The sequence below is a fragment of the Aulonocara stuartgranti genome, assembly GCF_965226115.1.
Source record: "Aulonocara stuartgranti genome assembly, chromosome: 22".
Classification (NCBI taxonomy): domain Eukaryota; kingdom Metazoa; phylum Chordata; class Actinopteri; order Cichliformes; family Cichlidae; genus Aulonocara; species Aulonocara stuartgranti.
The window spans coordinates 19,829,477-19,857,189 of NC_138957.1; the positions used below are offsets into that span (position 1 = coordinate 19,829,477).

The following is a 27,713-nucleotide window of genomic DNA, read 5'->3' on the forward strand; positions in this document are numbered from 1 at the left end:
AATGTGAGACTCGGTTAAAAACATGATTTCATTTATAGCAATATCAGTGAAAGTGTAACAATAAACCTCAGAATTACAAGATGGGAGTTAACAACAGTTTATTTATTTATCATTTTCCACAATTGATCAATTATTTTACCCTCTTCAAGAGCTCCTTTTGTATTTTTTAATCTTATTGCTATCAAGTCTAAGGAAAAACACGTTTAGTCGCCTTCGTCAGTGGATTGCGTTTATTATTCGAGGTTTTTGTTACATTTTGAAGAGATTTGCAAACTATTTTAAACTTCCTCTAAGGACACTTTCAAGTTCCGCCCAGTAGAGGGCAGTATAACACAGATAGCTAACACCATGCTCCACTGCTGATGATCCTCTGGAGCTCAGTGGAAACAAGGCTTTAAGGACTCTGGACTCCTGTCATAAGATGGTTTCTTCTAAGCAGGATCAGCTTTCCATTACGATACGTAAGTGTGGTTACATATAACATATTTAGTATGGCTGGAAAGCTGGGGAGAGGAACCACATAAGGTCGTACTGATGACTCTAAATGACCCCCACAAAAGTCACCTGCTAAAAACATCCACAGATATTTTCTGTCTTCAGTGATCAGGGTACATTTCTCTAAATTCAGTCATAGGTCGAACTGTCTCGTCAGCCTGTTTTGTGGCAGATAGCCATCATTACATCGCTGCATGTTTACACCTTTAACATTCTTAGTCACCTGCTGATCTGCAGTTTCATCCTGCAGCCCACATATGACACTTTGGCAGAGTTCAAGTCAGAGTTATTAGTACAAACAGAACCTCTTGAGATTTGCAGTCGTGGTCAGAAGTTTGTATCCACTCATTAGTGACTTAAATCTTAATGTGATCTTGAGCTTTTGATAAATTCTTTGAACTGTTCTTTTTCCAGGGTCGAATGACTGTATATCACATATCTTTAATAATAATTGAGTGCACAAGTATTAATTTATTTTGGATTTTCTCTAATCCCCACAGGATCAAAATTATATATACACTCACTTTGGTCTTTTAGTAAGTGGTGCTGAAGGCTCTATAGTGTACTTTAATTTAAAATAGCCAAGAGCTGTAAACATCACATGACTGACTACAACTGGCAGTTTCTCTTTGCAATCAAAAAAAGGATTTGCGTAACTGCACTCACTGGATTGACTGATACTCAGAAGAACAGGAAAGTTCAAGATCCATTTCCAAACAAGTACTGACTCCAAGATCATCAGTTCATACATTTGCAAGTACAAGTTTATTCAGATATGTCGCTACTTTGCCAAGGTCTCTGGGAAGACCCAATCTGTCACCCTCAGTGACAGGAAATTGGTTTGGAAACAAAGCTATTGTGCCAAGATTGACCATGAAGGAGAGGCCACGTGCCTGTCAAGCATGGTGGTGGTGGCATCATGCTGCAGGGCTGTTTTATTGCTAGTGGTACAGGTACAGTGCACAAAGTGGATGCACTTCTTCAGCTTCTTTTCAAATCTAAGGTAGGTGTTGGGTGTACCAACAAAACTGGTTTTGGATTGGATAAAGCAGATTAACCTTAAGCTTTTGGCTTTTCAAAACACCAACCTCAACCCTCCTGAAAATTTGTGGACTAGGCTGAACAGCATGTACGTGCCAGTAAACCAACCAATCTAAATGAACCCTCCTGCAAAGAAGAGAAGTCAAATATCAAGCCAGAATAGAACCAGAAGCTTGTTGTTGAAGTGCAACTTTCAAAGGTGCAGAGAAATGACAAAATATTAGTGGGGCTGTATGTATGGATACTTCTGACTCTGTATGGATTAGAGAAAATCCAAAAATAAATTCAAACTTGTGCACCCAATTCTTGTCTTTTAAAGTTATTAATATTGTTCGTGGTACAATCTTTCCACTTTGGAAAAAGAACAGCTCAAAGAAATTATTAAAAGCCCTAAAATTACCATGGCATTCAAGTTCAAGGTGAGTGTCTCTAAACTTCTGACCACAACTGTGAATCTGAAGCACGTTTCATGTCTAATAAGGTTCATCCAAAACCACATTATAAAGGTCTGAACTTCACTTAGGAGTTAGCAGTGATCCGTGAGGTCCTGGAACAAATCTGTCTTGTCTGGTGACATTCATGTCCAAAGGTGGACCAAGCCCTCTAAAATATGTCATTTTACCTGATATAAAACTATATTTAAACCCCCCCCCCAAAAAAATAGTTGTTAAAGGGAAGGCCTCGGGTGTTCTTGTTTTCCTTTCCTTTTTGATTGACTGAGCAGCAGCAGGTCACAGCAGGCTTTCAGTCGAAAGGCATCCAGCTTTGATAAATCAGCCCCCTATTTGCTCAGACTTTGTGTCCGTCTGTCTGTGAAGTTATGCACATTGTTTCATAAATAATCATTACCATCACGTGTGACAGGTGGTAATAATAGCGTTAAAACGACAACACCTGCCCAAAGTATGTAGTGGTGCTGGTCTGTCATTTCTCTGCATCGCACCAGGAACACATACTTACTGTAAATGAAAACGCTGCACTCTCATTGGGGACTTTCCTTCTACCTGAGCTGTTTATAGTTCATAACAAGGGCCCGCCCAGTACTAAAAATGAACAGAGTCTTCTTGGAAGGCTTTAGGCGTCAGGCTTCAGGCTCTGGATGAAGCAGAAACGCACACAGTCACACGCCAGTTTGTCAAGCTCATTAAATTAATTTTAGATCCAATTAGCAGGGATTATGCAGGTGTCATCTTTTGGAACAACATAAAAAATATAATCAGGTCATTAAACACTCGGATGTACCAATATTTATCAATATTTATCATCAGACCCTGGGTAGTAATGGTGAATGCAGTGTTGTATTGTTAGCATTAGACTCCACGTTTACTCAAACTCCACAGAAACACAGCTCCCCCCCACACAGCTACCTACAGTACAGTGTACTGTACAGCGTTGGGCACCTTTCCTCTCGGCACAGTGGTGTAAAGATGACCTCAAAGCCTCTGGCTCCAGGGAGTCACCTTATACTCCGGTGTGACATTACATCGTGAGAAAAGCATGCTGGGAAAGCTCACAGAGAGCAGTGTGGAGACAGACAAAGAAGGGCACACTCAAAGAGCAACCTCCTCTTATTGTTGCTCCTAGAAAATGGTGATTAAGTCTGCACTGGAAGCTGCAGCAGACATGGACACACGCGGTGATAAGACATGAAGTCAGATACAGATACTCCAGATTTTGACTCATATCACTCTGTTCTGCACTCTGAGACTAAAGGAAAAAATGTGACTATGAAACGGTCACAAAGAGAAAAATGCCATGGTTTATTAGGGTCTCCTAGCAACACAACAGTACAGCCTTCATGTTTGTTTGACTGATCACATGACGTGAACTTTGCGGTGGTTTTGGGGCTTGTGGTGCTTTTGAATTGCTTCGTATTATACACGCAAGCACAGCACCATGAACATAAATGGGATGGACAAAAATGAGAAACGCCTCCTATAATATAAACAAAACTCTGACATTTCTTTACCTTTTGCTCCCAGGAGGGCCAGCCAGTCGTGAGCAATGGTTCTCTGTGCTTTGTGAAGGTTTTTCAAAGTTTTTCCTTGGACATTGGCTGCCTTTTCTCTTATTTTCAGTCCAGTCCTTGTAACTGGCCATTTTCAGAGAGTCTTGTTTGTGTTTTTACTTATTATATTTCTTAAAACCGACGTATGAATCAGCATCGGCGTAAAAAGGCATCCCTAACTCAAGGGATGAACCTGTGTTGTGTTTACACTTAACGGAGAATCAAGGAATCAATTCTACATTTTCTTTAGACATTTTATTTGGAGAGGTATTCTCAAAAACTAATTAACGGAAAAAAAGTTTATCTGGCAAATATTGACTTTCAAGATCCTTCAATAAGTCGCTGCACCTATTTTTCATTTTCCTGGCAAAGCATAAAGAAATGAGGAGTGTCTCAAAACTTTTGCTCTATCTATCTATCTATCTATCTATCTATCTATCTATCTATCTATCTATCTATCTATCTATCTATCTATCTATCTATCTATCTATAAAAAAAAAAAGGTCACAGGATTTCTTCATCTTCATCTAATTCTACTGTCAATTTTGAAGAAGCCTTGTCAATAAAGGTTTTTTGAATTCAAATATACCTGACACAGCCTACTAAGCCAGCCCTGCTAAGGTGCAAGCTTGGATTTAGCTCCTGTCTGGACCTGCATACCTGTTCCAAGCCGGCTGGGTGACTCAAGAGAGGGAGGAGATCAGGGGGGAAGAGAGGGGTTGAGCAAGGAAGAGAGAGTGTGTAAAAAAGAGAGAGGGAGCGAGAAAGCGAGAGAGAGGTTGGGTGTGGTGAGATGCCTTGAGCACATTCCTGGCAGCTGCCGCACCCTGTGTTTCAGCGTCTTTGTACCTGCTAGTGTTTGTTATCAGAAGCCGATCATACTTTCTCTCATGGCCCTCACTTTGATTTCACAAACATGCATATAGTATGGTTTCCCTTGTCTGCACTCACACAGCTGTATGCTGTATGCACTTCTTAAGTGCATTGTGCTTAAAGCGCAAGCTCAGGAATATGGCCACTGCAGTGTATGTGAGTACATGAGTACTTTACAGATTAGGACATGGATGAACAGGCAGACACTCAAACAGGAGACACACCCTCGGGAACAGGACTGAACATAAGCCATAACTCTGTGTGTAGGTGTGTGCGTGTGTGTGTGTGTGTGTGTGTGTGTGTGTGTGCGCGCGCTATCAGGGGCCTATCAAAGAAGGTGTGTTCTTTATGATAGATGATTTAGGACAAAGGACAGCCAAAGTGCGCACCAACACACACACACACATTTCTACCTGCACAGCACTTTGTTTAATGTTATCACTACCGGTGCATTCGAGTACAGGTGGAGAGCCCAGAGAGAGTGAAAAGGCAAACAAAAACAGACAAAAGAAAAGTTAAACTGATAAAAGACTGAAACTGAATGCATTTACTTTATATCAGGAGGAAACACATCACAATAATAATTCATGTTTTCAAGTTTCAGAAAAATCCAAATCCAACCTCATCTCCAGATGATGGTTGGCAGAAATGACCCTGGATCCGTGTGGGATTTGAGGGGTACAAACTGTTGGTAGTGCCTGCACAAACGACTTTGTTACAGTGGACTCTTATAGAAATGAGAACTCTGGAAGTCTGCTGAGTCAGCACTGGTGTTTTGCCATGGAGAAAAACAGCACACTGACTCATTTACAAGGATTCAGACAGGAACACGTTCTCCAAAGAAACCACTTTTTCCTTTAAAGCAGCCAATGTAGCATTTGCAGAAGACAAACTTCTCCCTAACTGCCCATTTGGTGTATTTTTGTGAAATGAGGAATCCCCGATTTAAGGGGATGCTGTGGTTTTAGCAGTTACAGTAAAATGCATTAAAGGTAGCGAGGAAAGATCTTAAACACGGCAGCATAACATCTGATCGTGACAAAGCAAATGAAGCTGTACACAGCAGAATTGTCTTTACTTGAAAAATGCTTCACATTTAATATAAGTTAAAAGCACTTTACTTAATTTTATATATTAAAAAAAACGTCCATCCATTTTGTCTCCCTTCTGGAGCCTATCACTGCTATCACGGGGTGAGAGGTGGGGTACACTCTGAACATGTCTTCAATCTGTTGAGAGACAACTATCACACCTACAGCCAGTTATAGTCGCCACTTAACCTAATATGCACACTTGAGAAAGCCGGAGTACCTGGAGAGAACCCACACAGACATGGAGAGAACATGCAAACTCCACACACACCTCAGCCATCTGGTGGATTCATGCCCAGGACCTTTTTGCTGTGAGGCAACCAATGCCACACCACCCTAAGCACGGCCGATCTCGTATTATCTTGGAAGCTAAGCACCATCGGCGTAACTTTGTGTTGAACATTGGGTGGGTCAAGATCTCTGTCTAAATAAATAAATAAATCTGGGTAAATTCCCAGATGATTAAACATGCAGCTATTTTGCTTTTAATACCTGAAATGAGTAAAGAAAATCAACAGCCTATTTATGCAAGATAATTCCATCCATCCATCTTCATCCGCTTTATCCGGGGCCGGGTCGCTGGGGCAACAGCCTAAGCAGAGAAGCCCAGACCTCCCTCTCCCCAGCCACCTCCTCCAGCTTATCCGGGGGAGCCAAGAGATATAATCTCTCCAGCGTGTCCTGGGTCTGCCCCGGGGCCCGGAGTGGGACATGCCAGGAACACCAACCCCAGGAGGCGCCCAGGAGCATCCTTGTCTGAACCACCTCAGCTGGCTCCTTTAGATGTGGAGGAGCAGCGGTTCTACTCTGAGCCCCTCCTGGATGGCCGAACTTCTCACCCTATCTCTAAGGGAGAGGCCAGCCACCCTTCGGAGGAAGCTCATTTCCACCGCTTGTATCTGCGATCTTAGCTGTTGACTAAGCAGACCTGGGTGGTTTTGAATTTTTGTTTTTTTTCTCTTTCTTCTTCCTTTCTCTCTGACATTTTCTCAGGTGAAGTTGCGGGTCTAGTTCTGGTCTCTCTGCCTGAGGCTGGTGTCTGTCAGTGTTAGGCTCCCTCCGTTTGTGTCATCTGGCTCAAGAATCAACTTACCTGCAATCTGGTAACAACTCAAGTTGTTGTGGTTCACGTTCGCACCTCCAAATGTCTGTGACCCACTCTCAGGATGTCTGCCCACTTCACAGTCTCAAGAAATGAGTTGATCTGGTTCTATTTACACATCATCCTGCTTTATTCACCTCCTGGACAGCCAATTAACTCTCATTTTCTCCCCTGACAGAGCTCAGTGATCCCATTTGCATTGAAGCCGTTCTTCTTTCCCAGCTACAGTCCTTCATCTGCTCAGTTTCTTTGCAATAAAGTTTACTTAATCAAAAGCCACTGCTTGTTGAGTCTGCTCTTTTACATTATGACTCCAGCAGAATGAAGCTTGGGGAGGGGCAGCCATCTGTCGCACCGTTTGGGAGTGAGGGGAGGGAGACAGGACAAAGACACATTGTGGAAGAGAGCCAGAGTGAAAAGAGGTGAGTGAAGGAGACTCAGTGCATTATGGGAATCCCCCAGCAGCCTAGGCCTATTGCAGCATAAGTAAGAGAGGATTCAAGGTCACCTGATGTAGCCCTAACTATAAACTTTATCAAAAGTCAAGTTTTAGGTCTAATCTTAAAAGCAGAGAGGGTGTCTGTCTCTTGAATCCAAACTGGGAGCTGGTTCCACAGACAAGGGGCCTGAAAGCTGAAGGCTCTGCCTCCCATTCTACTTTTAAATACCACAAGTAAGCCACCGAGTTAGAGCGGAGTCCTTCACAGTGGTGATATGGCACTATCAGGTCTTTAAGATATGATGGAAAGAAGATTAAACAGGTGGTGATCTCATCTCTGTCATAGTCCTCTGATGTAGTACACGTTGCAATTACAGGTTCACTGGTTTTATTACCATTTAAACAGCAACAACCTGCAGTATGAAGTATATCTCTCCTCTGTAAAATTTAAAGACTAGACAACTGAAACATTGATTAAAATACTACTAATTACAGATTTGAGGTAAAATATTAACACTGATTCTTTGCACTTCTTTGGTGTATGTGCAAAAAGCATAGATAACTACATTCAGGGACATAATTTCTTTTTTAAAGGTTAGTGAGTTTAAGGTTGTAGTTTAAATTAAATAAAGTCTTGCTTGTGTTTATAATGTAGCACTAAAATCCCTGATATGATGCATTTTATTGATGGAGAGTTTCAAATCGGTTGTTTTACTGACAAAACATTTCGCAGTGCAAACAACACGAGAGCAAGCAAAAAGGAGCAAACATCGGACAAACATGTCAAAGAGTCAAGTGCAAGGATGAATAAAGCATTCATTGTACGGACCGCCAGTTGGGCCAAACTCCTGCACGGGCACGGAAAAAGTTTGCGAGTTTGGAGAAACTTCCTCTTTTGCTTGAATCTTTTGCAGCCATGACATAAAAGCTACTTTTGAAACGTGCCCGGGGCGATCAACTGGTCTGGGAGGAGTCTCACCGGTGGGAAAGCCCTGCCTCGCAGGAGTCGCCCCGACGCTTCCGTCTCCGTTTATTGTGACAGCGGCTGCTGCAGGGTCACACACCGCCGGGACGACACTGAACCCGGGCCTGGAGTCCGCGCAGAGTCCGCTCTGTTTGCCGATCGGCGGTGGAGGGTGCACGCAGCTGGAGACGGGGGGGAGGTTTGGGTGGAGTTTTTTTTGTCCGATCCGAGGAATGTGACGCGCGGACGGGAAGCAGACTCGCATCAACGGTTTCACCGGGAGGAGATAAAGCCGTCGGTGCACAGAGAAAAAGAGAGGAGGCGAGTTCAGCAGCAAAGTGAGGAGGTACGAAGTTAAAACGAGGGCAAGCTGAGGGACAAAAGAGCCATTGTCTCGTCCTGCTCTGTTGTGATCTGTCCAGTTTTATATTAACCTCTAACTTATTATCTCCTGTCTTCAAAAAGCGTCCTATTTATCTTCTCCCCTGTCCATAAGCGTGAAATGTGGACTCTGCGGATTAATAAAAAGTGAAATGCAGCCTACTTTCCTCATTTCCTCATAAGCCGCTGGAGGTTTACACAGAATTAAGTCATCCAGGTAGCTGCAGTGCAACAGCGATGTTATTACAGCCCGCGTACACAGAGGGCTCAGTGCTGGGAGGCTGGACGAGACAAACTGTGCTGCTCTTTTTCCAGCCCTGTGAAGACTTTCATAAAAGACCAGAAAAAAAGCACGCTTACAACCTGTTTAGTGCTTTGTCTGCGTGGCTCTGTAGGAACTACAGCTAATAAATAATGCTTGAGAGGGCAGGGACACTTTTACAAGTGTGCCTAATGCACTGGTTGCACAACAGCATGCACGCACTGCCAGTCACTGTCATTAAAACCAACTTGAAATCCTTCCAGTAACACAAAGGCATTAGCCTGTAACCGTAAAAACTTGTTTGTCGAAGAAAGAAACAAACACTTCAGGGAGAATAAAGGTTTTAACCTAAAAAAAAGAAGCAAAATTAAATGTGATGCAAGAACAACTCACTTTATGTTCAAACTATTTAGTCCAAACATTCAGAGTGCATCTCTCTTTCACACCTACTCCCTACCTAAGGCTTTGGTTTAAGGGTTTTTTACTGTGTCTTTATTACAGGCACTTTGGCACTTTTGTTTTGACTTGAGTGTGTATTGATTTTAAACTTCACCATCGCATGCTTTTTCCCTCGCTTCGTTCAAAGTGAGTCACTGTTCAGAAATAGCACGACATGTGGTTATAATTTGAAGAGTAGTGGGAATGTTAGTGCCATTTCCCCCTGCGCTGGGTCTGTGCATGTGCATGTGTGCTTCCCATTATAGGTTTAATCTTGTCACACACTGGCCTTAAGGCCAAGGCTGTGTGCCATTCATTAATTTGTTTGCACTGCTGTGTGTGGTATAGAAAACGGGGGTCTGGTTACAGAGGTGTTGTTATGTATGCGTGAGGTTTAGTGTGTATGAAGTGGAAATATTTTGATGCCATCGCTGCTGGGTTTTCCATACAGGATGACTGCAGGCCTTTAAGGCGGTTGGAAAGATGGCGGGGATCTCAGTGGACCAGTTTTTCTAGCAGTACTGCTGCATTAAAACCCCAGCTACACACACAACACAAAGGGGAGGATGCAAGCCGCCGTGTGTTCTCACATACTGTATGGATTCATTTAAGCTGTCTTTTGTGCAGCGTTCAACAGCCACGCTGAGGTGTGATGATATACAGGGAGACAACCAGCGCCGTGTGTGTGTGCACATATCTACATCTCTGTAGGTTCATCTGACAAAAAAATGTCACTGAAAGGTTCTGACGGGAGCATCTGGAGATTACTGGCTCATCTCTCCAAACCTGTTTTTAAGTATTGTTTTCTCAACCTGGGTTCACACACCGAATTATCACACAGCACGAACCGGCCAATGGTATGCCGGATCAATTGGAGTGTTTGTTTAGTGAGGTGTGTTCGGATGCGAACGAGAGAAAACAGAAAGAGGCGGCGAGGATGTAGTTTGTGTTTTTTTTCTTGATAGTTTGTGTCCTCGGGCTCGCTTCTAACGCGTCTCATGATTCACATGTCAGGACAGATGTAATTTACACTCCCTCTGCTCTTCACCTTCCAGTTTCTCTCCTTCTTTTCAGCATTTGCGCAGGAATGCTGAGAATGGGCCGTTTGTACGCTTCGTGAGCAGACGCTGTGCACGTCTGAATATTTGGTTTATCGGCTCAGAGACGCCGAAGTCTTGCTGCTGCCTTCATGTCCTGTCTGCCAGGGTTTAGTGTTTCAGACCGGCCTTTGTTTATATGGTACATTTAGGGCAGCCTCGTCCTCCTGTGGGCCTCTGAAAGCTTCACAACAAAGGTAGTAAAGACAGGGATCCTGATCATCATGAGACACTTTCTGCAGTTTGATGCTTGCTGCAGTTGCTATAACAGCAAACAAAGCAGCAGTATTTGTTTGAATATCCTACCAGTAGGCCAGGTGAGGCGGGGAAAGTCTGTCATGCTTCTGACATTGTGTTATTCATCTGTTGCCCCACTCTACGGTGACACAGTGATGACGAGGATGCAAAGGAAACCCCCATCCCCCTCTACCCGCCTTGGCTCTTTTTAATGCCACCATGCTTCTGAATTAACCAATTAGGTCATTTCCTCCCCAGGCTGCCTTCCTTCAAGCTGCTGTCAATGCTTTTGATAATCACTTGATTACAAAAACAGTAACACTACCAAAAATACTTCTTGTTAGTTATTTTTGCTACATTTCTTTCTCAAACGTGACAGTGAACTTATTGCTTGTTCCTACAGATTAGGTTTGTTCAGCTTGCACTCTATAAAACAACTTTCCATTCACGAGGGAATTAACTCTGACTTTTGGACTGTTGTGTTGCTACATGTGAGTTTTTCTCTTATTTTGCGTCTGTCATCGGTTATGCACTTCATTTGCAGCTTCAGTGCAGTACACCTATGTACACAATGGGCACCGTGGTGCTGCAAATGACTTAGATACAAAGAGCAAAACTAGGCAAATCAAATGACTTGGAATTCAGGGGCAAAATAATTCCATGCAACAAGCATGTGTGCCCCGGCATTCCTCCCTGACCACCGTGGAGCATGGAAAGCCAACGGCTTGCCACAAAGCCCTAATTTCAATGGCTCCACATGAATAGGGAAACAGGATGTCAGCCATTTTGTCAGCAGATGAATCACCATCTCGGCAGTCTGTTGCAAGTTATCCCCAGGCCACGCCAACCAGGCTACTCGATGACTCACCAGGTCGCTGAGTAAACCGGGTTGTCCCACTGATTGTGGGTTAGGACTTTCAGCCCTTAGCTATCACCGTCATTAATCTCTCAAGTGTGCTTGGAAGTTTGCAGAGAACATGTCAAACACACACTTGTAAAGCAGGTACAGCCTCACTAAATACTTACCCACCCTACCTGTCAGACCCCGGGTTACACACACGCCCTAATTTGCTCAGACTGTAGGTGTATCCACTTCCTCTTTCGACCACATGCTACATAAGAAAATAAGCCACGTATGTTTCCTAACATTGCCAGCTTACTTTAAATACTTAAGCAGCGTGGTGGTTGTTCACTCTTTTCTCCACCAGAATGCAAACCCTCCAGCATGCAGCTGTCAGGACCACATCAAACATCGCTCAGTGGGTGCTCTGGTTGGCTCAGTGATGGTTCATAATATGCAAGTGTGCTGTGGGTTGGAATCAAGCCTGGGATTTTCATTGTTTCTTTATCTAATGCCAAAAAACCCCCCTCAAAAGCCAAATTAGGTTTTTAGTAAAGTATCTACTTTACCTTTCGAAAGCAGGTACATGGATGTACAAAAGTGGCCAACTAAACACTCCACTGTTTTATTTGGACATCATTTACAATCAGCAGTAATAGATGAAAAGTTAATGGGTTTGTTTGTTTGCTGGACGACACTGTGGTCGAGTGGCTGTCTCATTATTAGCTATTTACCAACATACAAGTATCATTAATTACAACAGCTGACAAGTGAAAAGTAAAGAAGAGATGGGAGAGACCATCAACCACAGTGTGAGTGTTGATGTTGTGTAGTTGGTCCATTCTCTTACTTCCCTGTTGGGAGCTCGTGTTTGGAGCTCCACAAGCAACCAGCTGATCCAAGCAGAGTTGGACGGAGCATAAACGACTATGACAATGAAACAAGATTATTTTTAAATTGCACACACACACACCCTTAATGGTGAGTTTTGACATCTTGGTATATATTAATAAGGATGGTTTGATGACCTATAGTTCGGTAGCGGCCACCATGACTAACTAATGCAAATCCAGTTATTTGTTTTATAAGCAGGCCTGAAATATGACAGAAACCACTCCGCTCAGACTTCAAAGAGCTTTAAGGGTTCAACGGCTTTTCTTAGTAAGCTGTCGTGTGTTAAAGAGTTTAACTGACAAATATCAGTATTGGTTGGGCTCCAGTTAGCATTGTTGGCTCACTGCAAGAAGTTTCCTGGTTTCAGTCCCGTGGGGACCTTTCTGTGTGTAGTTTATGTTTTCCCTGTGCTTTTGGTAGGTTTCCTCCAGGAACTACAGCTTCCTCCAACAGTTCAAACACATCTATGTGATTCTAAACTGCTTGTGTGCAGGATGTCAGGCAGAAAACGTGCCGTAAGAAAGGATGGTTTGCTTGATGAGATTAGAAAAGTGCTATATATTACATTTTACAGCTCAAATTAAGTGAACATTTATGTTGGTTTTCGGTGCTTCTTTAGCCGATGTGGTTTAGCTGTTTTTAGCCTCTCACCAGCTGCTTTTCCTAACCGTGTTTTATCTGATGACTGTATTCATCCGCGTATGAAACTAGAAGGCCACACAGAGAAATAACACTGAGGCTAAACCTTTGTTTTATCTTGTTTTTTTTTAGAAAGAGCTCGAGATCACCATCACGTCATTTTCACATTTTTGAAAGCTTCATGAGATTGTTTGTGTGTTTGTGTAGGTGTGTTACCCTTGCTGATAGATGAACAATCAAACCTGCGTCTTAGTCACGCCAAAGTCACCTCTTAAAGTTTGGCATGTGAATCAAAAATGTCACTATCTGGTTCTCGTTGAAACAGGCGTATATTCACACAGTGTTATGTAACAGCGGACCTGTGACTTCTTTAAGTCATGCCCATCTAAATAAGTTTGGTTGCCATGACCGGCAGATTTTTCAGGATAAGGTCTAAGCAGCAACATGAATTATGACGCACCAGCGTGGCAAGTTTACTGTGATATGAAAGAACCTGTCTCTACAACTCCTCACGCCTCTCCCACCTCTCCTCTTGCTCTCTTTAATCTCGTCTCCTCCCTTTGCTTTTTCTGTATCCAGCTGTTCCACTTTGTTCTCACCTTTATATACAGTCTTTCAATAAGCCGCACTGAAGGTTGATTAATCGCTGGTATTATTAGAGTGAAGTCTTTTCATTTAATTCAATTAATCATACTTGAGAAATATGATACTTTTACCTGTTCTACGTTTAAGTTGAAGGAGTTGCTCTCTCATAGCACCATTCTTTTATGCATGCTTTCTTCAGTATTACTCATTACTACCTGCAATCCCACACAATGTCAAAAAGTATTGTTAGTTTCATAAAAGTATTCTAATTGTGTAGGCAAGCAATAAATATCTGTTACAGTTGTTAACATTGAGACAAATTTGCCTGTTAAACTGTTACTTGCTGCTAAGCCGCCGTTGACTCAGCGACAATAGTTGCTTTGTGTGCGTGGTTAAAGGTAACGTCTGTTTGTGTGTCCAGACACAAAGGTCTTTTCCTCTCAACACCCAAGGGGATATTTTGTTGAATCATAAGTATTGTGTCTCATGGATGGGGGAGTGGTGTGATATTTACAGTATGTGCAAATAGAGTACAAAACCAGCTGTGATGACGTTAATTATTAATTATTGTGGGACCTCATTTTATATTTTCCTTTTCCTTGCAGGTTTAAATTCCTCCTTCCTCACCTTTTCTTACTCCTGAGCCTTAAACTTTGACCTGACCCCCTCCAACCATGCCGCACCGGTCTCAGAGTTCATCGATAGGCGATAACCCTCTCGACCCAAATTACCTTCCTCCGCACTACCGTGAGGAGTATCGTCTAGCCATTGATGCTCTGATAGAAAATGACACTCAGGTAAGCGTTGCTCTAATGCATGAAAACACATACACACAGCTTTTACGATCTCCTAAACTTTTCTGTCTCTTTGCACACCAGGGCTACTATGAATTCCTCCAGAATGCAGATATGGCCGGTTTTCTGGCACAGCCAGAAATTGAACACATCAAGTCGACAATCCAGGGGCCTAGCCAGCCCACCGGCGTCCCGGAGCTGACGTACCACGAGGGAGGCGTCGAGGACGATGGGTCTTCGGACACCTACTGGCCAGTTCAGTCGGACCTGGCTGCCCCGGGGCTGGATCTGGGCTGGCCGCAGCACAGTTTCGTTGATCCCACAGAGGTCACAACTCTAGTCAACCCCTCTGATCCTGACATGCCGAGCATAAAGGAGCAGGCGAGGAGACTCATCAAGAACGCACGCCAAGTAAGCAGAAGAGGATAAGAATGTGTTAAAACATGCAGGAGTGGTTTTGTTTCACCTTACAGTAGAAAGAAAAATCAACCAAAAAATTCAGTGTTTATAAATTCATATATTTAAGGTGCCGACTCAGAACATGGCACATATCCAGTTTCACAGATAAAACACGAGGAGCTTTTATTTATTTATAGGTAATACTGCAGTACAAGTCTTATTACATCAGAGTGTTATTACCTTAGAAGATAGCGAGAAGAAGCGAGATAGAGAGCTGCCAGGGACATGGTGTGAGCGACGGTTATGTTATCTCGCTGCTGAGTTCATCTCACTTTTTATGCTCTCTGCCAAGTCTGCCACCACGCCCTTTCAGAAACATTTGTAACTGGCTTGCCTTTAGCTAAATAAAATACCTGATTAATGGAAGCGAGAATGCCAAATCCAGTGAGCAGTCAAACCTGTTGGTGTGGTGGGTTGTGTGTGTAACTGTCCTCCATTTCTTGCCCATGTGTTTATGGAATACATGTCTGTATCCTGCCAAAACTCAGAGTTAACTGTCAACAAGCACACAGAGGACACTCAACAACACCCTCTTACTGCATTTTATTCATAAATCTTATATAAGCCTTTTTTAATTCGTTAGTGTCATATCTGTTGCTTCCACTGGTCTGTGCTGAGTTCTTGTGGCTGATCTTCCCACCATGCTTTCCACATGTGGGTGTGAAAGGGCAAAGAGGTCCCAGGATAGCCGAATATAAATATTAATTACTACAGATCAAAATACCAGACTTCCTTTTGACTACAGTTGTCCTGACTGAACTGAAATAGACTTTTGTTGATGAAAAAGAAAAACTTTTTTGTGTGTTTGCTCCTGCTCCAGGTTATCGCTGTGGTGATGGACATGTTCACAGATATTGACATCTTCAGTGACCTCTTGGACGCAGCAGGACGACACGTTCCTGTTTATATTTTACTGGATCAGCTGGAGGCTCATCACTTTGTCTCTATGGTCCTCAACTGCAAAGTCAACCTGGAGTTTATTCCGGTCAGTTTGAATTTTATGATATTATCTGAAAACAACATTAAAAAGAAAAAGGCGCTAACAGCTGGGTCTTGTTATGTATTTGCTTATAATTATCAGATATGCATGTGTAACAGAGTTGAAATTCTGATTTTATAGATGATACGTGTCCGGACTGTGGCGGGAATACCTTATTACACCCGGACAGGGAAATCATTTAAGGGGCAGGTGAAAGATCGTTTCCTATTGGCTGACTGCAGAGCTGTACTCAGTGGGAACTACAGGTGACTAATTTAATAGTATTAATAACATCAGCACTCAGTTATTCTTTAAATAATCTTTGCCTCTACTGTTCTTTATGTTATAGTTTCATGTGGTCCTATGAGAAGATCCACCGCTGCATCGCCCACCTCTTCCTTGGGGAGCTTGTTGCCACCTTCGATGAAGAGTTTCGCATTCTGTACGCTCAGTCAGAGCCTCTGGTTATTGACCCAAACAATACAGCGCTTACTGTCTCTGATCCCAGCAGCACCGGCAACTATTTAGGCAGCCAGTTTGGATTAAAGAGGTCCCAGTCTTTGCGTAACACAGTAGGTTACCGAAGGCAGCCTGAGATTCCCCCTGCCTTCCCCTATGGTGACACTGATCGTAACCCCGTGCTTCCTTTCCGGAGAAATGACGCGTTTCGTCAAACCCTGGAGCCCGGGACAGGAATTACTATTGGAAAGTATTCACAGCAGCAGTTTCGTCTTCAGCAGTCATTCCTGGAACAGGGGCGGTCCATCGTGTCCAGGCAGATGGAGATGAGCGCCAGTGCCTTCAAGAGGCACAGCTATGCAGAAGGAACCCAGGAAACATACGCGTCTTCAAGACAGTTTATGCAGCAAAGAGTCATGAACAATCTGGACGAGACAGACTTCCACAGGTAGGAAAACCTTTAAAACCTCCTGCTGTGATCAGAATAATGCAGAATTATCACATGGACCATAAACATAAAATGTATGGTTTATTATTAAGTTATTAAACAATAAACAATATGTGCTGCACTTTCGTTACAGAGAACAGATTCAAAGCAGCCATTTTTACAGTGAAGGGCCCGGGCCAGGTTCTGGCCACGGACACTTCGACAGACTTCGAGGCCGTCCTCCGCACCTCTCCATTGACCAGTATTCAGACTCAAGTTATCGCTCAGACCAGGAGCCTCCACCTGGGCAGTATGGCAGAGACTACTTTTCATCTGAGGACCTGAGAGGACCCGAGGGCCACAACGCCCCTCCGTTAGCTGGGAGGTATGGGGGAGGATCCTCCCATAAGAGGCCAACCATAGGACAGGCGTATGCTTGTCAGAGCTCACCAACACACCCCCACCCACCTGAGAAGAAAAACTTTAACAAACAATTTGATCAAGAGCATGAGGAGGACTCAAGTGCAAAGCAAGGCCTGAGAAGCTGGAGAATCCACTCCTATCTAAATACTTATGAGGACACTGGAGAAGAAGGCCTGGCTCAGCCTATGGGTCCTGATGCTTTTGATGAACCTTCTCAAGCTGTGCAACCAACTGAAACTGAAAGTTCAGCTCCACGCTATGGAATAAAAGAGCCACCAAATGTTCCTCCCAAGCCCAGACCTGATATCCTGAGGCCACGTTTTGGAAAGCCTAAACTACCTGAGAGCAGCAATAAAGACTCTGGCCTACCAACGTCCAAGGATCTACTTCCTTCCCGCCTTGTACTGGACAGAAAAGAGAGGGAGGAGGAGAAGGAAAGAGATCCAGAGAGGAGTAAAGCAAGGGAGGGGGGCACAGATGTGGAGGCGAAAGGTGCTCCAGAACTCCTTCTATCCAAACACGAGTCATTCCGGTCGCGTGTTAACCCGCTCCTTCAGCGCAGCTCTCGACTGCGCTCCTCACTTATATTCTCATCTTCTAAAGCAGAGATACACAGTGGTAGCTTAGGTCTAAAACCAGCGACGGAAGAGGATGAGGAGTTGGATTCAGTGCGCACTTCATCCATTGTGGCCCAGATCCTAGAAAAGAGGAGGTCATTAACTCGTGAGCCTTTTGATTGGCGAAGGAAGACCGAGGAGAAGAAGGAGAAAGAAGAAAAACAGGAGAAGCTAGAGGAAAAGGAGATACGGTTAAAAGATGAGATTAAACCTAAAGAGGAACCTAAAGAAACTAATGAAAAAGTAAAGACAACATTTACGCTTGAAAAACCTAAAGTCACAGATTCATCATCTCTGAACATGAATGATCCGGCCAGCCGTTTGCAGTACTTCAAAGACCTAGCTGCCAAGACAAAAGTCTCGAAAACAGAGACAGAGCCATCGCTAAAAGCCTTAGAGCCCGCTGAAAAAAGGCAAGATCTTTCTGATAAACCTCCCAACATTACAACAACTTTGAAGACCCCAGCTGTCACACTCAGTACAGCAGAGCCTGAGCAGACAAAGCCAGACATCTCAGCAAAACTGGCTGAGATCAAAAATCGCAGACCTTCAGTCAGTTCATCAAGGCCACCACTAATCTTTCCCAAGCCTTTTATAAGCTCACAGAAGCCTTCAGAGATAGTGCAGTCTCAGAAAGAGGAGAGTGCATCAGAAGGTCAAAAGAAAGATCTATTCAAGTCTCTAAAGCCTCTGCATTCACCTAAGATCTTCAAGAAGGAGCCGGTGAAACTTAAAGGGATACATCCTCGTCGCATCTCCTGTGGGGAGGAAATTTTGACCACAGATGCTACAGACGCAGAGAAGACTGAAATGAAAAAGAGTCGCTCTCACAGTTCTTCAACTCTGTCACATGAAGACTCTAAGGAAGGGCTGCAAAAGGTTATGGGCTCTACCACGTCCATCAATACCATTGGTGAGGGAAAGGGTGAGGGTAAGACACTCGACTTCCTAAAGAAACAGACTCAGAGGCTAAAGGGATTCCTGGGACCCAAGGACAAAGAAAAGAAAACCTCAGGAGAGGATAGGGGCATGAGCACGGTCATAGAGGTTACTGACAATTCGAGCAAAAAACAGAGCTCATCGTCTAAAGATACAGCGTCTACGACTGCTGATCAATCCACCACCAATCATAAAACATCAACAACCGGAACATCTGTCATGTCCCGATACCAGCCCGCAGGCGGCTCTGTTCTGTACAGCAGCAACTTACGAGACGACACCAAAGTCATTCTGGAGCAAATCTCCGCCAACAGCCAAAAGAACCGCCAGGAGCGGGAGGAGACGGGAGGGAACAAAGATGGAGATGCTGGAGATAAAGGAACGGAGAAACAGAGCTCCTTAAAAAGGAACCGATTTCTGCGACCGCAGGGCAACAACCAGGAGCGGGAGGGACTGCTGAGGAGGATAGAGAGCCTGAGGAAGGAGAAGAAGGTCTACAGCCGTTTTGAGGTAGTCTATCACAGTAAGGGAGATGTTTGCAGCGTAGATGGGAAAGCAATATGAGGAAAAACAACAACACAAAAATATGTTTAGGTGTAAACCACCAAGAGGGGAGGGAAAGGAATCCAAGAGGGAAACCAGGGTTTTAGCTTAAAAATGATATATTTTGAAATGTTTGAAAATAGTGTTTGTTCTCAAAAAGCAGCAGATGAATGTTATAAATTAGCTTCTGAGCAGTGACTGGCTAAATGTGATTGTCTTATATGTACAGTAAGAGACTGGCAAAACCACAGTTCATCACTGTTATGGATTTTTATACTACTTTAAAGAGAATCTGCTTTCAGAAAAAATAATTAACAGATTAAGCTGAACAAATGCAAGCGTGATTATGGCGCAAAGAGCACGGTACGTCCTGCTGAAGGCCAGCGAGGAGGAAAGGCAGGAGGTAAAGAGATTTCACTGTTATCCCTGTTGTTCTGTTAACAGATGGGGAATAACCTGGGATAACGAAAGATGGAGGAGCGACCTTTTACACGGAAACTTATTTAATGCAAGACTATCAAAAAACCTCTACTGTCCACGTTTGTGCCAACGACATTGTGAGAGTTCCTCTGGGCCTTAACACTACAGCGTTTTCTGGATTTTTCCACAAGAAGTAATAAAACTTGAAAGGACGACTTATAAAATGGTGAAAACAAACTCAAGTCATTGAGTCTGGAATGTGCCTTTTTGCCAAGACCTTGTTCTATTTTTTTGCCTTATATGGTGACTGAGAGAAACAAGACTCTACTTGGATACTGGCTTAATGGGCCGGTATGTGTCTCAAAAAAAAAAAAAGAAAGGTAGCACAGGTTTACCTGTAAATGAGCTTTTGTGAACAGGACTAAAAGACGAAAAGGGAAGTGTTGCATCTGAGAATCAAAAACATATAATGTGCCAGTCACAAAACACGGCACACGTGTAGTACCAGTGTTGTGTGCAGGCCACTTTGTAGATGGAGCTTGCTTGAAACTGAATGGGAGAAAGTGTCTTTGTGGATTCACCATGTGCCAGTGGCCCATTGAGGGTTTTGCCAAGGTTCTGGTGGGGGGTCATTATTAGTAGTAGTATTAGTATTAACCTGGACAAATAACCAAAACATAGGAATAAAAAGACAGCTGATGAAGAGTAAAGGGTAGAGAAGAGTGAGATCAGAGGGTAGAGTCAGTTTGAAAAGTGTGGGAGGAAAAAACTGAATCAGAAGGTGAAAATGTTGGGGGACTACAGTTTGGATGGATGGTAGCGGCTGTGGTGAACGTAACACACTCGACTTCTTTCTAATAAGTCATATACCCACTTCTCAGGGTTGAAAATAAATAAATAACAATTCCTAGGAGACCTAGACGCTTCCATGGAAAGGGGAGTGGTGTTTATGTGTGTTAGTGTTCGCCTCATGTAGTGTAAATAAATATGCAAGATTTCCAGTTGGCCTGAATCAGAGTAAATAATAAAACAAAAAACTGACCTCCGTTTTCCTTCTTGAAAACCAAGAATTACCTCTACAAGGTATACAAGAAAGAACAGGTATATTACACAGTACTGGAGCAGCGCCACGCTTCCTTACATAACTCATTTAACTCCTGAGAGCTACGCCCTGCACAGGATTCCTAACTCCTTTGTTGGTCGGCACAAACTATTAAACCAAAGACTTACTGGCCTCGTGTTGCCTGATATCTCGACAGGGCATCAAACCACTTACGGTTCACTGTGTTTTTGCTGAGTACGTCAAAAAAGATTAAAGTATATGTTGTATGGCTGTAAAGACACTTCTGGGTGAGGGTGGGGTGACACTTGTTTTCTACACAGGATTATGCTGTAAATGTTTATGTTAAAAAAAAGGGGGATTGTTTATATTTTAAGTGATGAACTAGATTGTGATCGCCCTCACTGCGCTCTGAACGTGCCTTGTGTTTATTTTGGATTATTTGAATTGAAATGTGAGAATGTGGTTTGTCTGTAAAATAGAAAAAAGAAGTAAAAAGAAAAAGCAATTGGCATTAATTCGGGGAAGTCATTGTTGCACAGGTTTAATGTGTTCTTTTTTAAATCTCAGATAGTATTACATTTTGTTTGAAATACTGCAACAAACTCTTCCATTAAATCTCTTTTAAAATTGAACGCGACTGTGTCTCTGTGCATATGTATGTATGTATGTATTTGTATGTATGTATGTACACAGCAGGTGTGCATGTAAACTGCAGGGAAGGGTTGTGCTACTTTTAGGATTTCAGAGTGATGAAAACAATGTTACAACAATTCAAACAGGCTTTATAGTTTTTAAATATATGAACACAATAAATAACCTAGTATCAAACAGATGACAGTATATAGCATGTCTCTATGTGAAAAACACTAAGAGATCAACCAGAATTTATCCGTACAGCAAATATATTATATGATATGAGAAAAAACATCAGAAATACCCAGAATTCTGTGGTCAGATATCTCAGCTGGATGTCAGGGGTATAAATAATCACTTAGTTTGAACGATTCCGGCTGATAAAGTTGAACTTGGAACTTGGACAAGACAGATGTGTAATCACAGCATATACCTCTGATTCTTTAAATCAGAGCAAATTTACTCCTGAGTCTCTGCAGCTGCTTCCTGAGCCTGCTTCTGGTTCTTCATCTTTTCCAGCTCCTCATCGAGGTTGTGCAGCTGAGTGAGCTTTAGCTTTTCTGTCAAAACACAGAAGAAATTCAGTGACAGTGCTGGAAAGTGAAAACAAACGCTGTATTCACACACATACAACATTTGTGCTGAGAGAAGAGTGTGCGGAGATGCTTACCAGCTGCCAACAGCTGGCTCTTTGTATTCTCAACACTCTTTAATTCATCTGGGAGTCTCTCTGGAGTCTGAGTAAAGTCATAATAATAATATAATAATAAAGTCACATTTGAATCTTCTCACAAGAGTTGTGGAGAGAATTTAGCACAAACACTTACAAAGACATAGTGCAGATTCTTGTGCTGGTCTATCAGTTGATGAAGCTGGTTTTCAAATCTCATCCTGCAGAAACATGAGTTTCTAAATGTGTAACAACAGCCAGAGGTTTTTCACAGAAAACGAGTCTTTGCACTATTAAACAGTACCGCAGTTTTCGGTGTTTAAGCTTGACATCCTGGATTTCATATCTATACTGCTCCAGCAGCTCCTCACTTTTCTTATTCAGTTGTAAATGTCTGAAACACACACACAGATATAAACACAAAATACAATAAAACTTAAAAAGATTAAAACTAATAAAAGATTTTCAAACAATAAATGTAATAAAAAGCAGATTCTAATCTTAAATAAAAAACCATTATATCTCTGACTACCTGTTTACACTGACTGAATGTGGGAAGGTGCATCCTTTTCAGGTATTTAATTGAATAAATGGGCAGATTGTGGGCAATTAAACACAATTGAAAGAAGAAGCAAAAGCTAAGACAGCAGTATCGGGCTGTACAACATTATCTAACTATATAAAGATTCAACCCCAAATAAAATAAAAATAAAATAAAAAAAGTATCCAGGATGCTAAAAAAGACAGATTACTGCCATCTAGTGTTCAACATCAAAAAACACAAATGAAGCCCATTGATGGTTCAGCAAAGAATGCTCCTTATGACTGAGCAGATCCAGTAAATCTCTTCAAACTTTCAGCACGGAGCTCACCTGGCAGCGTCCTGCTCAGACTCTTCACACTGAAACTGCAGCTTATTGCACACCTCTGAAGAAACAGACGAGCAACTATGTTCATCAGTGGGCTCACATTTAATGCCTGTACACTTATAAATGATGAACTATACGTGTACAACTGTTTGCCACTAGCACTTGCATACCTTCCTTTTCTTTGTGGATTGCCTCCAGTTGGAAGACTTTAGTTTGTACTGTGAATCAAGGACAGTATCTCAGTTGCTGGTTTAGTAAAGACTGTGTGAAGATCATTAACTTCATGTCTTACAGTTTTCCAGCTCCTTCTCCAGTGAGTCACTGACTGACTTTGTCTTCTCAATTTCTTCTTCCAGGGCTCTTTTACCTTAAATTGAGAACAATGCCTTAGACACAGCACAACAACATTACATAGGTTTCCAACAAATAATACAAAGACAGGATAAACTTTGCAAAATATTACAATTACATTTCACAAGTTAATCAGAATGGCTCTTAAGGGGTGTTGCTGTTCCCCAAAAGAGGGAGATACTAATCATATCTCATAGCTCTCCATTCATCATTTTCTGCAACTCCATAAATGGAGTAACAGGTAAGGATATACCTCACTGACGATACCCAACCATAGTTCACAGAGACATTATCAACAACGCATATGCATGTTTTACTCACGGTTTTAAATTTCTGTGTAAATATTTAGCACTTACATTCTGCCTATAGTGCTATAAACAGCACGGATGTTATGTAAATTTGTAAAGAAATTGAGCTATATTCTATAACATTTCTGTTAAAGTAAACAAGGGAGCGCGTGTTCATTAGCATATCGCTATATACTGCGCTCTCATTGGTGCGCATAAATAACGTTTCTATCCCTCCGTAAAAAAGTTGTTAACGTGTTTTTCACGTTGTACGCGTGTCTCATCACTTGAGGAAACATAAAAATGTCACAAATTCGCATGCTATCGCGATTTTTGTCTAATATAAGGAAAATTATACGGGGCTTGCTACCGGAAGCGGAACTTGTGACTACCTCCCATTTGGATAGAGACACATTATGAGCTGACAGACGGACTGGTTTGTACTAAACACATGTACTTAGTTACATGCTTAGTGCTCCTACAGATCAAGTGAATAAGCTCATTATTCGACAGATAAAAATGACGCCAACGGCGGATTTATTAGTTATCTACAGGCCTTTGTATAACGACACGCATGCGCGTCGCTATCGCAGGTCAACACGAGACGGAAAGACACGACAACGAGTTCGTTTGCTTTACACGAATCCTTCGATTAAGCCAAATTTACTGCAAACACAGCAAAACCAGGCCCACAAGGCTTCCGATAAAACCCAGAGTCGTTTATCATTTTTATTATTATTATTATTATTATTATTATTATTAGTAGTAGTAGTAGTAGTAGTAGTAGTAGTATCATCATTATTATTATAGGCGAAACATTGTTCGTCTCCCCAAAACTCGTCTGAAAAAACCGGGGAGAAAAGGATCACCGGCAGATGTCGCTATTGAGTCTGAACAGTCTTACCGTAAACGTTATATATCTGCCGTCCTGTTACAGTTTTTGCCCACTGCTTGAACACATTTTGCAAAACTCCGCTCTCTGTGCCAAAACTGTACACACAAGTACACATGACACAACACTGGGAAATATACCATTCACATCTGTGCCAAATTGAAACTCTACTCCCAAAACCTAAACTCTGCTGTCAAAACCTGACATTCCTTTGTCAAAATGTAACTCTGTTGACAAAATGACACATACTTGCATCATATGCAAACACTGACAGATCAGGGGGAACACACTAGTCTTCTTTATATAAAACACTGCAGTCCTTGATTTCCATTGTTTATTCAGAAGGCACATTTACAGGAGACACATTTTCAAACAACCAAAAACGCAAATAGACCTACTCAATATTGTACATTGCAGTACCATGAATTCAGATAAAGCAAAAAAAACAACAACAACACAATAATACTGCAATAGAAAAAACACTATACTGTAAACACAAAAAACCATGACAATTGTGCATAAGTGGGCTCATGGATCCCGCCGTCTGTTGGGGTCTGGCCACAGGACCTCATCAACATCGCAAGCAATGTCCTCTCCCGCTAGGCACCGGGGAAAATATCCTCTTGCATGTCGAAACCATCCATGGATTGCTGTCACCTGAATGTCGCCGCAGGCCTGTTCCATTGCCTGCAGAAGAGGCATGCGGGCATGTGGTTGGCGGTCATATACTCGCCATCTCCAAGCCGAAAAAAATTCCTCTATAGGGTTCAAAAATGGTGAGTAAGGGGGCAAGTATACCACTTCAAATTGATTGTGGTTGGAGAACCAGGCCTGGACCAGAGCAGCCCGATGGAAACTGACATTATCCCATATCACCACAAACCTGGGCTGATCTGGTCTGTTCTGTACAACTATATCATGGAGAGCATCTAGAAATGTGAGTATGTGTTGGCTATTGTATGGACCTAGTATTGCATGATGGTGCAGAAGCCCTCGAAGGCATATGGCGGCACATAATGTGATGTTTCCCCCGCGCTGCCCTGGGACGTGCACAATTGCCCTTTGGCCAATTACATTACGACCCCGTCGTCTTGTTTTGCTCAGGTCGAATCCAGCTTCATCAATGAAAATGTATTCATGAGGCTGTGCAGCTCCATCCATGGCCAAGATTCTCTGAAAAAAAGGGGAACATATCACTGTACTACAGTGCTACACATTCAGCACCCTCACCCCATCACACAGGTACCTGTGTAGCTCTCAGAATAGATCCATGTGGTACTGATATGGTACATATTCAGCTGCTACTGGACTTTACCAATACTCTATTGTAAATGTAAGGGACAGTTACACGTACCCGTACATATTCAGCTCGAAGTCCTTTGACCCTGTCACTGTTCCTCTCGAATGGGACTCTGTAGAGCTGCTTCATGGTGATGCTGTGTTTACCCAAGATGCGTCTGATGGTGGTGATGCTCACATGGTCTATGTTGCTGAACACTCGCCTGTCTGCAAGTATTTTCCGTCGTAGCTGGTGGAGACGGATGGCATTGTCTGCCCTCACTAGGTCCACAACGGCAAGTTCCTGCTGTTGTGTGAACAGGCGTTGCCGTCCTCCCCCAGAAGGTCTTCGAGTCATTCTGGAGAAATATGCTAATTTGTTGAGAAACCATCCCAACAACAGACTGTTCTCTCTGTTGAGGTCAGGAAAGCGATTCCGCTCCCTGAAGACCAACACAGAGAGACTGAGGAGGAGCTTCTTCCCGCAGGCGATACGGTCTCTCAATCACACCACCACACAGTACTGACCCACACATATGGTTCTTACACACACACTGGACTTTCTGGACATTGTTTTTGCACAACACTGGTCACTATATTCTTCATTTCCAGTTAATACTTGTACAGCCGCTGTTATTGTGTATATATTTATTTATATTTAGATTTCTTCATACATTCTTATATAGTTCTATATTGTGTATTGTGTATTTTGTTGTACAGTTATTTTATTTTCAACTTTAATTTATATATTTTATCTTATTCTTCCCAGTTAAATTTACCCTTCATTCTAATTTGTGTTGTACAGTTATTTCATTTTTAACCTTAATTTATATTTTATTCCTTCCTAGTTAAATTTACCCTTTTTAATTTTTCATATTTATTTCCTATCTTATTCATAGCCTTTCCTTTTTTGTTTTCTTTAGGTCACGAGCAGTTGTCCAAGCATTTCACTACATATCGTACTGTGTATGACTGTGTACGTGACAAATAAAATTTGAATTTGAAATTTGAATTTGATATTGTCATCGGTTTGCTTATTTTTCTTACAGTACTTTACTGTATGTACTGTGTCATCCACTGTACAACACTGTACTTCAATATAAGGAATCAGCCACTTTGGCTGCAAAAGGAGCATTAGCACCCCGTACACTTGATATGGTAATGTGATATACTGTAGAACAGTGTTATAAAACCATCTGAGTAGAGCAGAAGGTATGGAGGTGAAGACATACCTGTTTTCTAGTCGGAATGTTCGTATTACAGATGCCACTGTGAAGCGGCTTAGATGTGGGTGGACTCTCTGCCCAGCTTCCCTCATAGTCAGGCCATGGTTGATGACATGGTCCACCAAAGTTGCTCTTATTTCATCAGAAATATGGGTCCGTGCATGGCCTCTTCGGCCTCCTCCTCCTCCTCTTCCTCCTCTACCTCTTCCTCTTCCTCTTGCTCTCCCTCCATCCATGCTTGCAAAGTTCTTGAAATGGCTACGCTGAGGGCTTTTTGTAGTTGGCTAATTGGTGTTCGGTTTTGCAAGTAAGTGCCTTCAGGTGTGTATTTGAGTGGTTGCAATTACCCGATGTGTTTTGTATTTTGGATACATGTGTTTTCCGAATGGCACCCTGAAATTTCATTTTGTGAGCGAAGTGTCTTATGTATGAAATGGAGTGTAGCATGCAGGACCATGTGTGTTGCATAAAGGAGTAGGTGTGTTGCATAATTGGAACTGGGGTGCAAAGCAGCGCTTTTGTTTAAGGTAGGGGTACATGTGTTTGAGGTATGGTAACAAAAGCTTCAACTTGTGTTACTTTAGTCTAGGCATGGGTTCATGGTGTTCAAGCAACGGGCAAAAACTGTAAGTAATACATTTAGCAGCTATTCAAAAAACATCTGATAGAACAGATCAATCATACATTACCCTGTTTAAGCCTCCCGAGTTTTCCGATCAGCTGTTCAACCTTTGGCTCGTGCATTTGTCCACCTGAAGCGCACGGAACCGTATCAGGCTCGAGGTTTTGAAGTTTATCAGTGTGCAGTGAAACGTCAGCTGGTTTCACATTAATCATGTTCTCGATGCTGAACCCTGTCACGTAATAAAGTGAAACGTTAGAGTCATGTAAACTTGTAATAACTTTACCTTTCTATAATATTCTTACTTACTCTGGTTATAATCTGGTAATAAGTACAAAATAAATAAATAGTTACTTTTATAAATCATCTTTAACC

At 42.4% G+C, this 27,713-nt stretch overlaps 2 protein-coding genes across 5 annotated transcripts; one reads left to right on the plus strand and one right to left on the minus strand.

Annotated features, from left to right (window-relative positions):
- Positions 1–7,155: 7,155 nt before the first annotated feature.
- On the plus strand, positions 7,156–21,142 carry fam83hb (family with sequence similarity 83 member Hb). Of its 2 annotated transcripts, XM_082521262.1 has the most exons (8): positions 7,159–8,359; positions 13,993–14,184; positions 14,266–14,592; positions 15,461–15,625; positions 15,761–15,885; positions 15,969–16,526; positions 16,660–18,994; positions 19,472–21,142. In XM_082521262.1, exons 2-8 carry the CDS (start codon positions 14,062–14,064, stop codon positions 19,490–19,492), a joined length of 3,654 nt encoding a protein of 1,217 aa, XP_082377388.1. In that variant the 5' UTR covers positions 7,159–8,359; positions 13,993–14,061; the 3' UTR covers positions 19,493–21,142. The 2 variants fall into 2 exon arrangements, with proteins under 2 accessions (XP_082377387.1, XP_082377388.1); XM_082521261.1 differs by having other exon boundaries at positions 7,156–8,359; positions 16,660–21,142.
- LOC309698669 (synaptonemal complex central element protein 1-like) lies at positions 20,830–27,536 on the minus strand. Of its 3 annotated transcripts, XM_082521266.1 has the most exons (9): positions 25,567–27,535; positions 24,225–25,385; positions 22,975–23,049; positions 22,853–22,900; positions 22,686–22,740; positions 22,118–22,207; positions 21,971–22,034; positions 21,814–21,880; positions 20,830–21,703 (listed from the first exon to the last, which is right to left on the minus strand). In XM_082521266.1, exons 2-9 carry the CDS (start codon positions 24,328–24,330, stop codon positions 21,603–21,605), a joined length of 606 nt encoding a protein of 201 aa, XP_082377392.1. In that variant the 5' UTR covers positions 24,331–25,385; positions 25,567–27,535; the 3' UTR covers positions 20,830–21,602. The 3 variants fall into 3 exon arrangements, with proteins under 3 accessions (XP_082377392.1, XP_082377393.1, XP_082377391.1); XM_082521267.1 differs by lacking the exon at positions 24,225–25,385 and having other exon boundaries at positions 27,406–27,536; XM_082521265.1 differs by lacking the exons at positions 20,830–21,703; positions 21,814–21,880; positions 21,971–22,034; ... (2 more) ...; positions 22,853–22,900; positions 22,975–23,049 and having other exon boundaries at positions 24,363–25,385; positions 25,567–25,849; positions 26,723–27,535.
- Between the last annotated feature and the right edge of the window lie 177 nt (positions 27,537–27,713).

What these genes read in the sequence shown, in the direction of transcription:
- LOC309698669 (XM_082521265.1), bottom strand. Translation starts at nt 26,952, where the DNA reads ATGGATGGAGGGAGAGCAAGAGGAAGAGGAAGAGGTAGAGGAGGAAGA. An exon ending in ACATTCCGACTAGAAAACAG is followed by an intron (nt 25,850 to 26,722) that starts GTATGTCTTCAC and finishes ATATTTCTCCAG; the next exon opens with AATGACTCGAAGACCTTCTG. An exon ending in TTCGAGCTGAATATGTACGG is followed by an intron (nt 25,386 to 25,566) that starts GTACGTGTAACT and finishes CCTTTTTTTCAG; the next exon opens with AGAATCTTGGCCATGGATGG.
- fam83hb (XM_082521261.1), top strand. Translation starts at nt 14,062, where the DNA reads ATGCCGCACCGGTCTCAGAGTTCATCGATAGGCGATAACCCTCTCGAC. An exon ending in GTACTCAGTGGGAACTACAG is followed by an intron (nt 15,886 to 15,968) that starts GTGACTAATTTA and finishes TTTATGTTATAG; the next exon opens with TTTCATGTGGTCCTATGAGA. An exon ending in GACGAGACAGACTTCCACAG is followed by an intron (nt 16,527 to 16,659) that starts GTAGGAAAACCT and finishes CTTTCGTTACAG; the next exon opens with AGAACAGATTCAAAGCAGCC.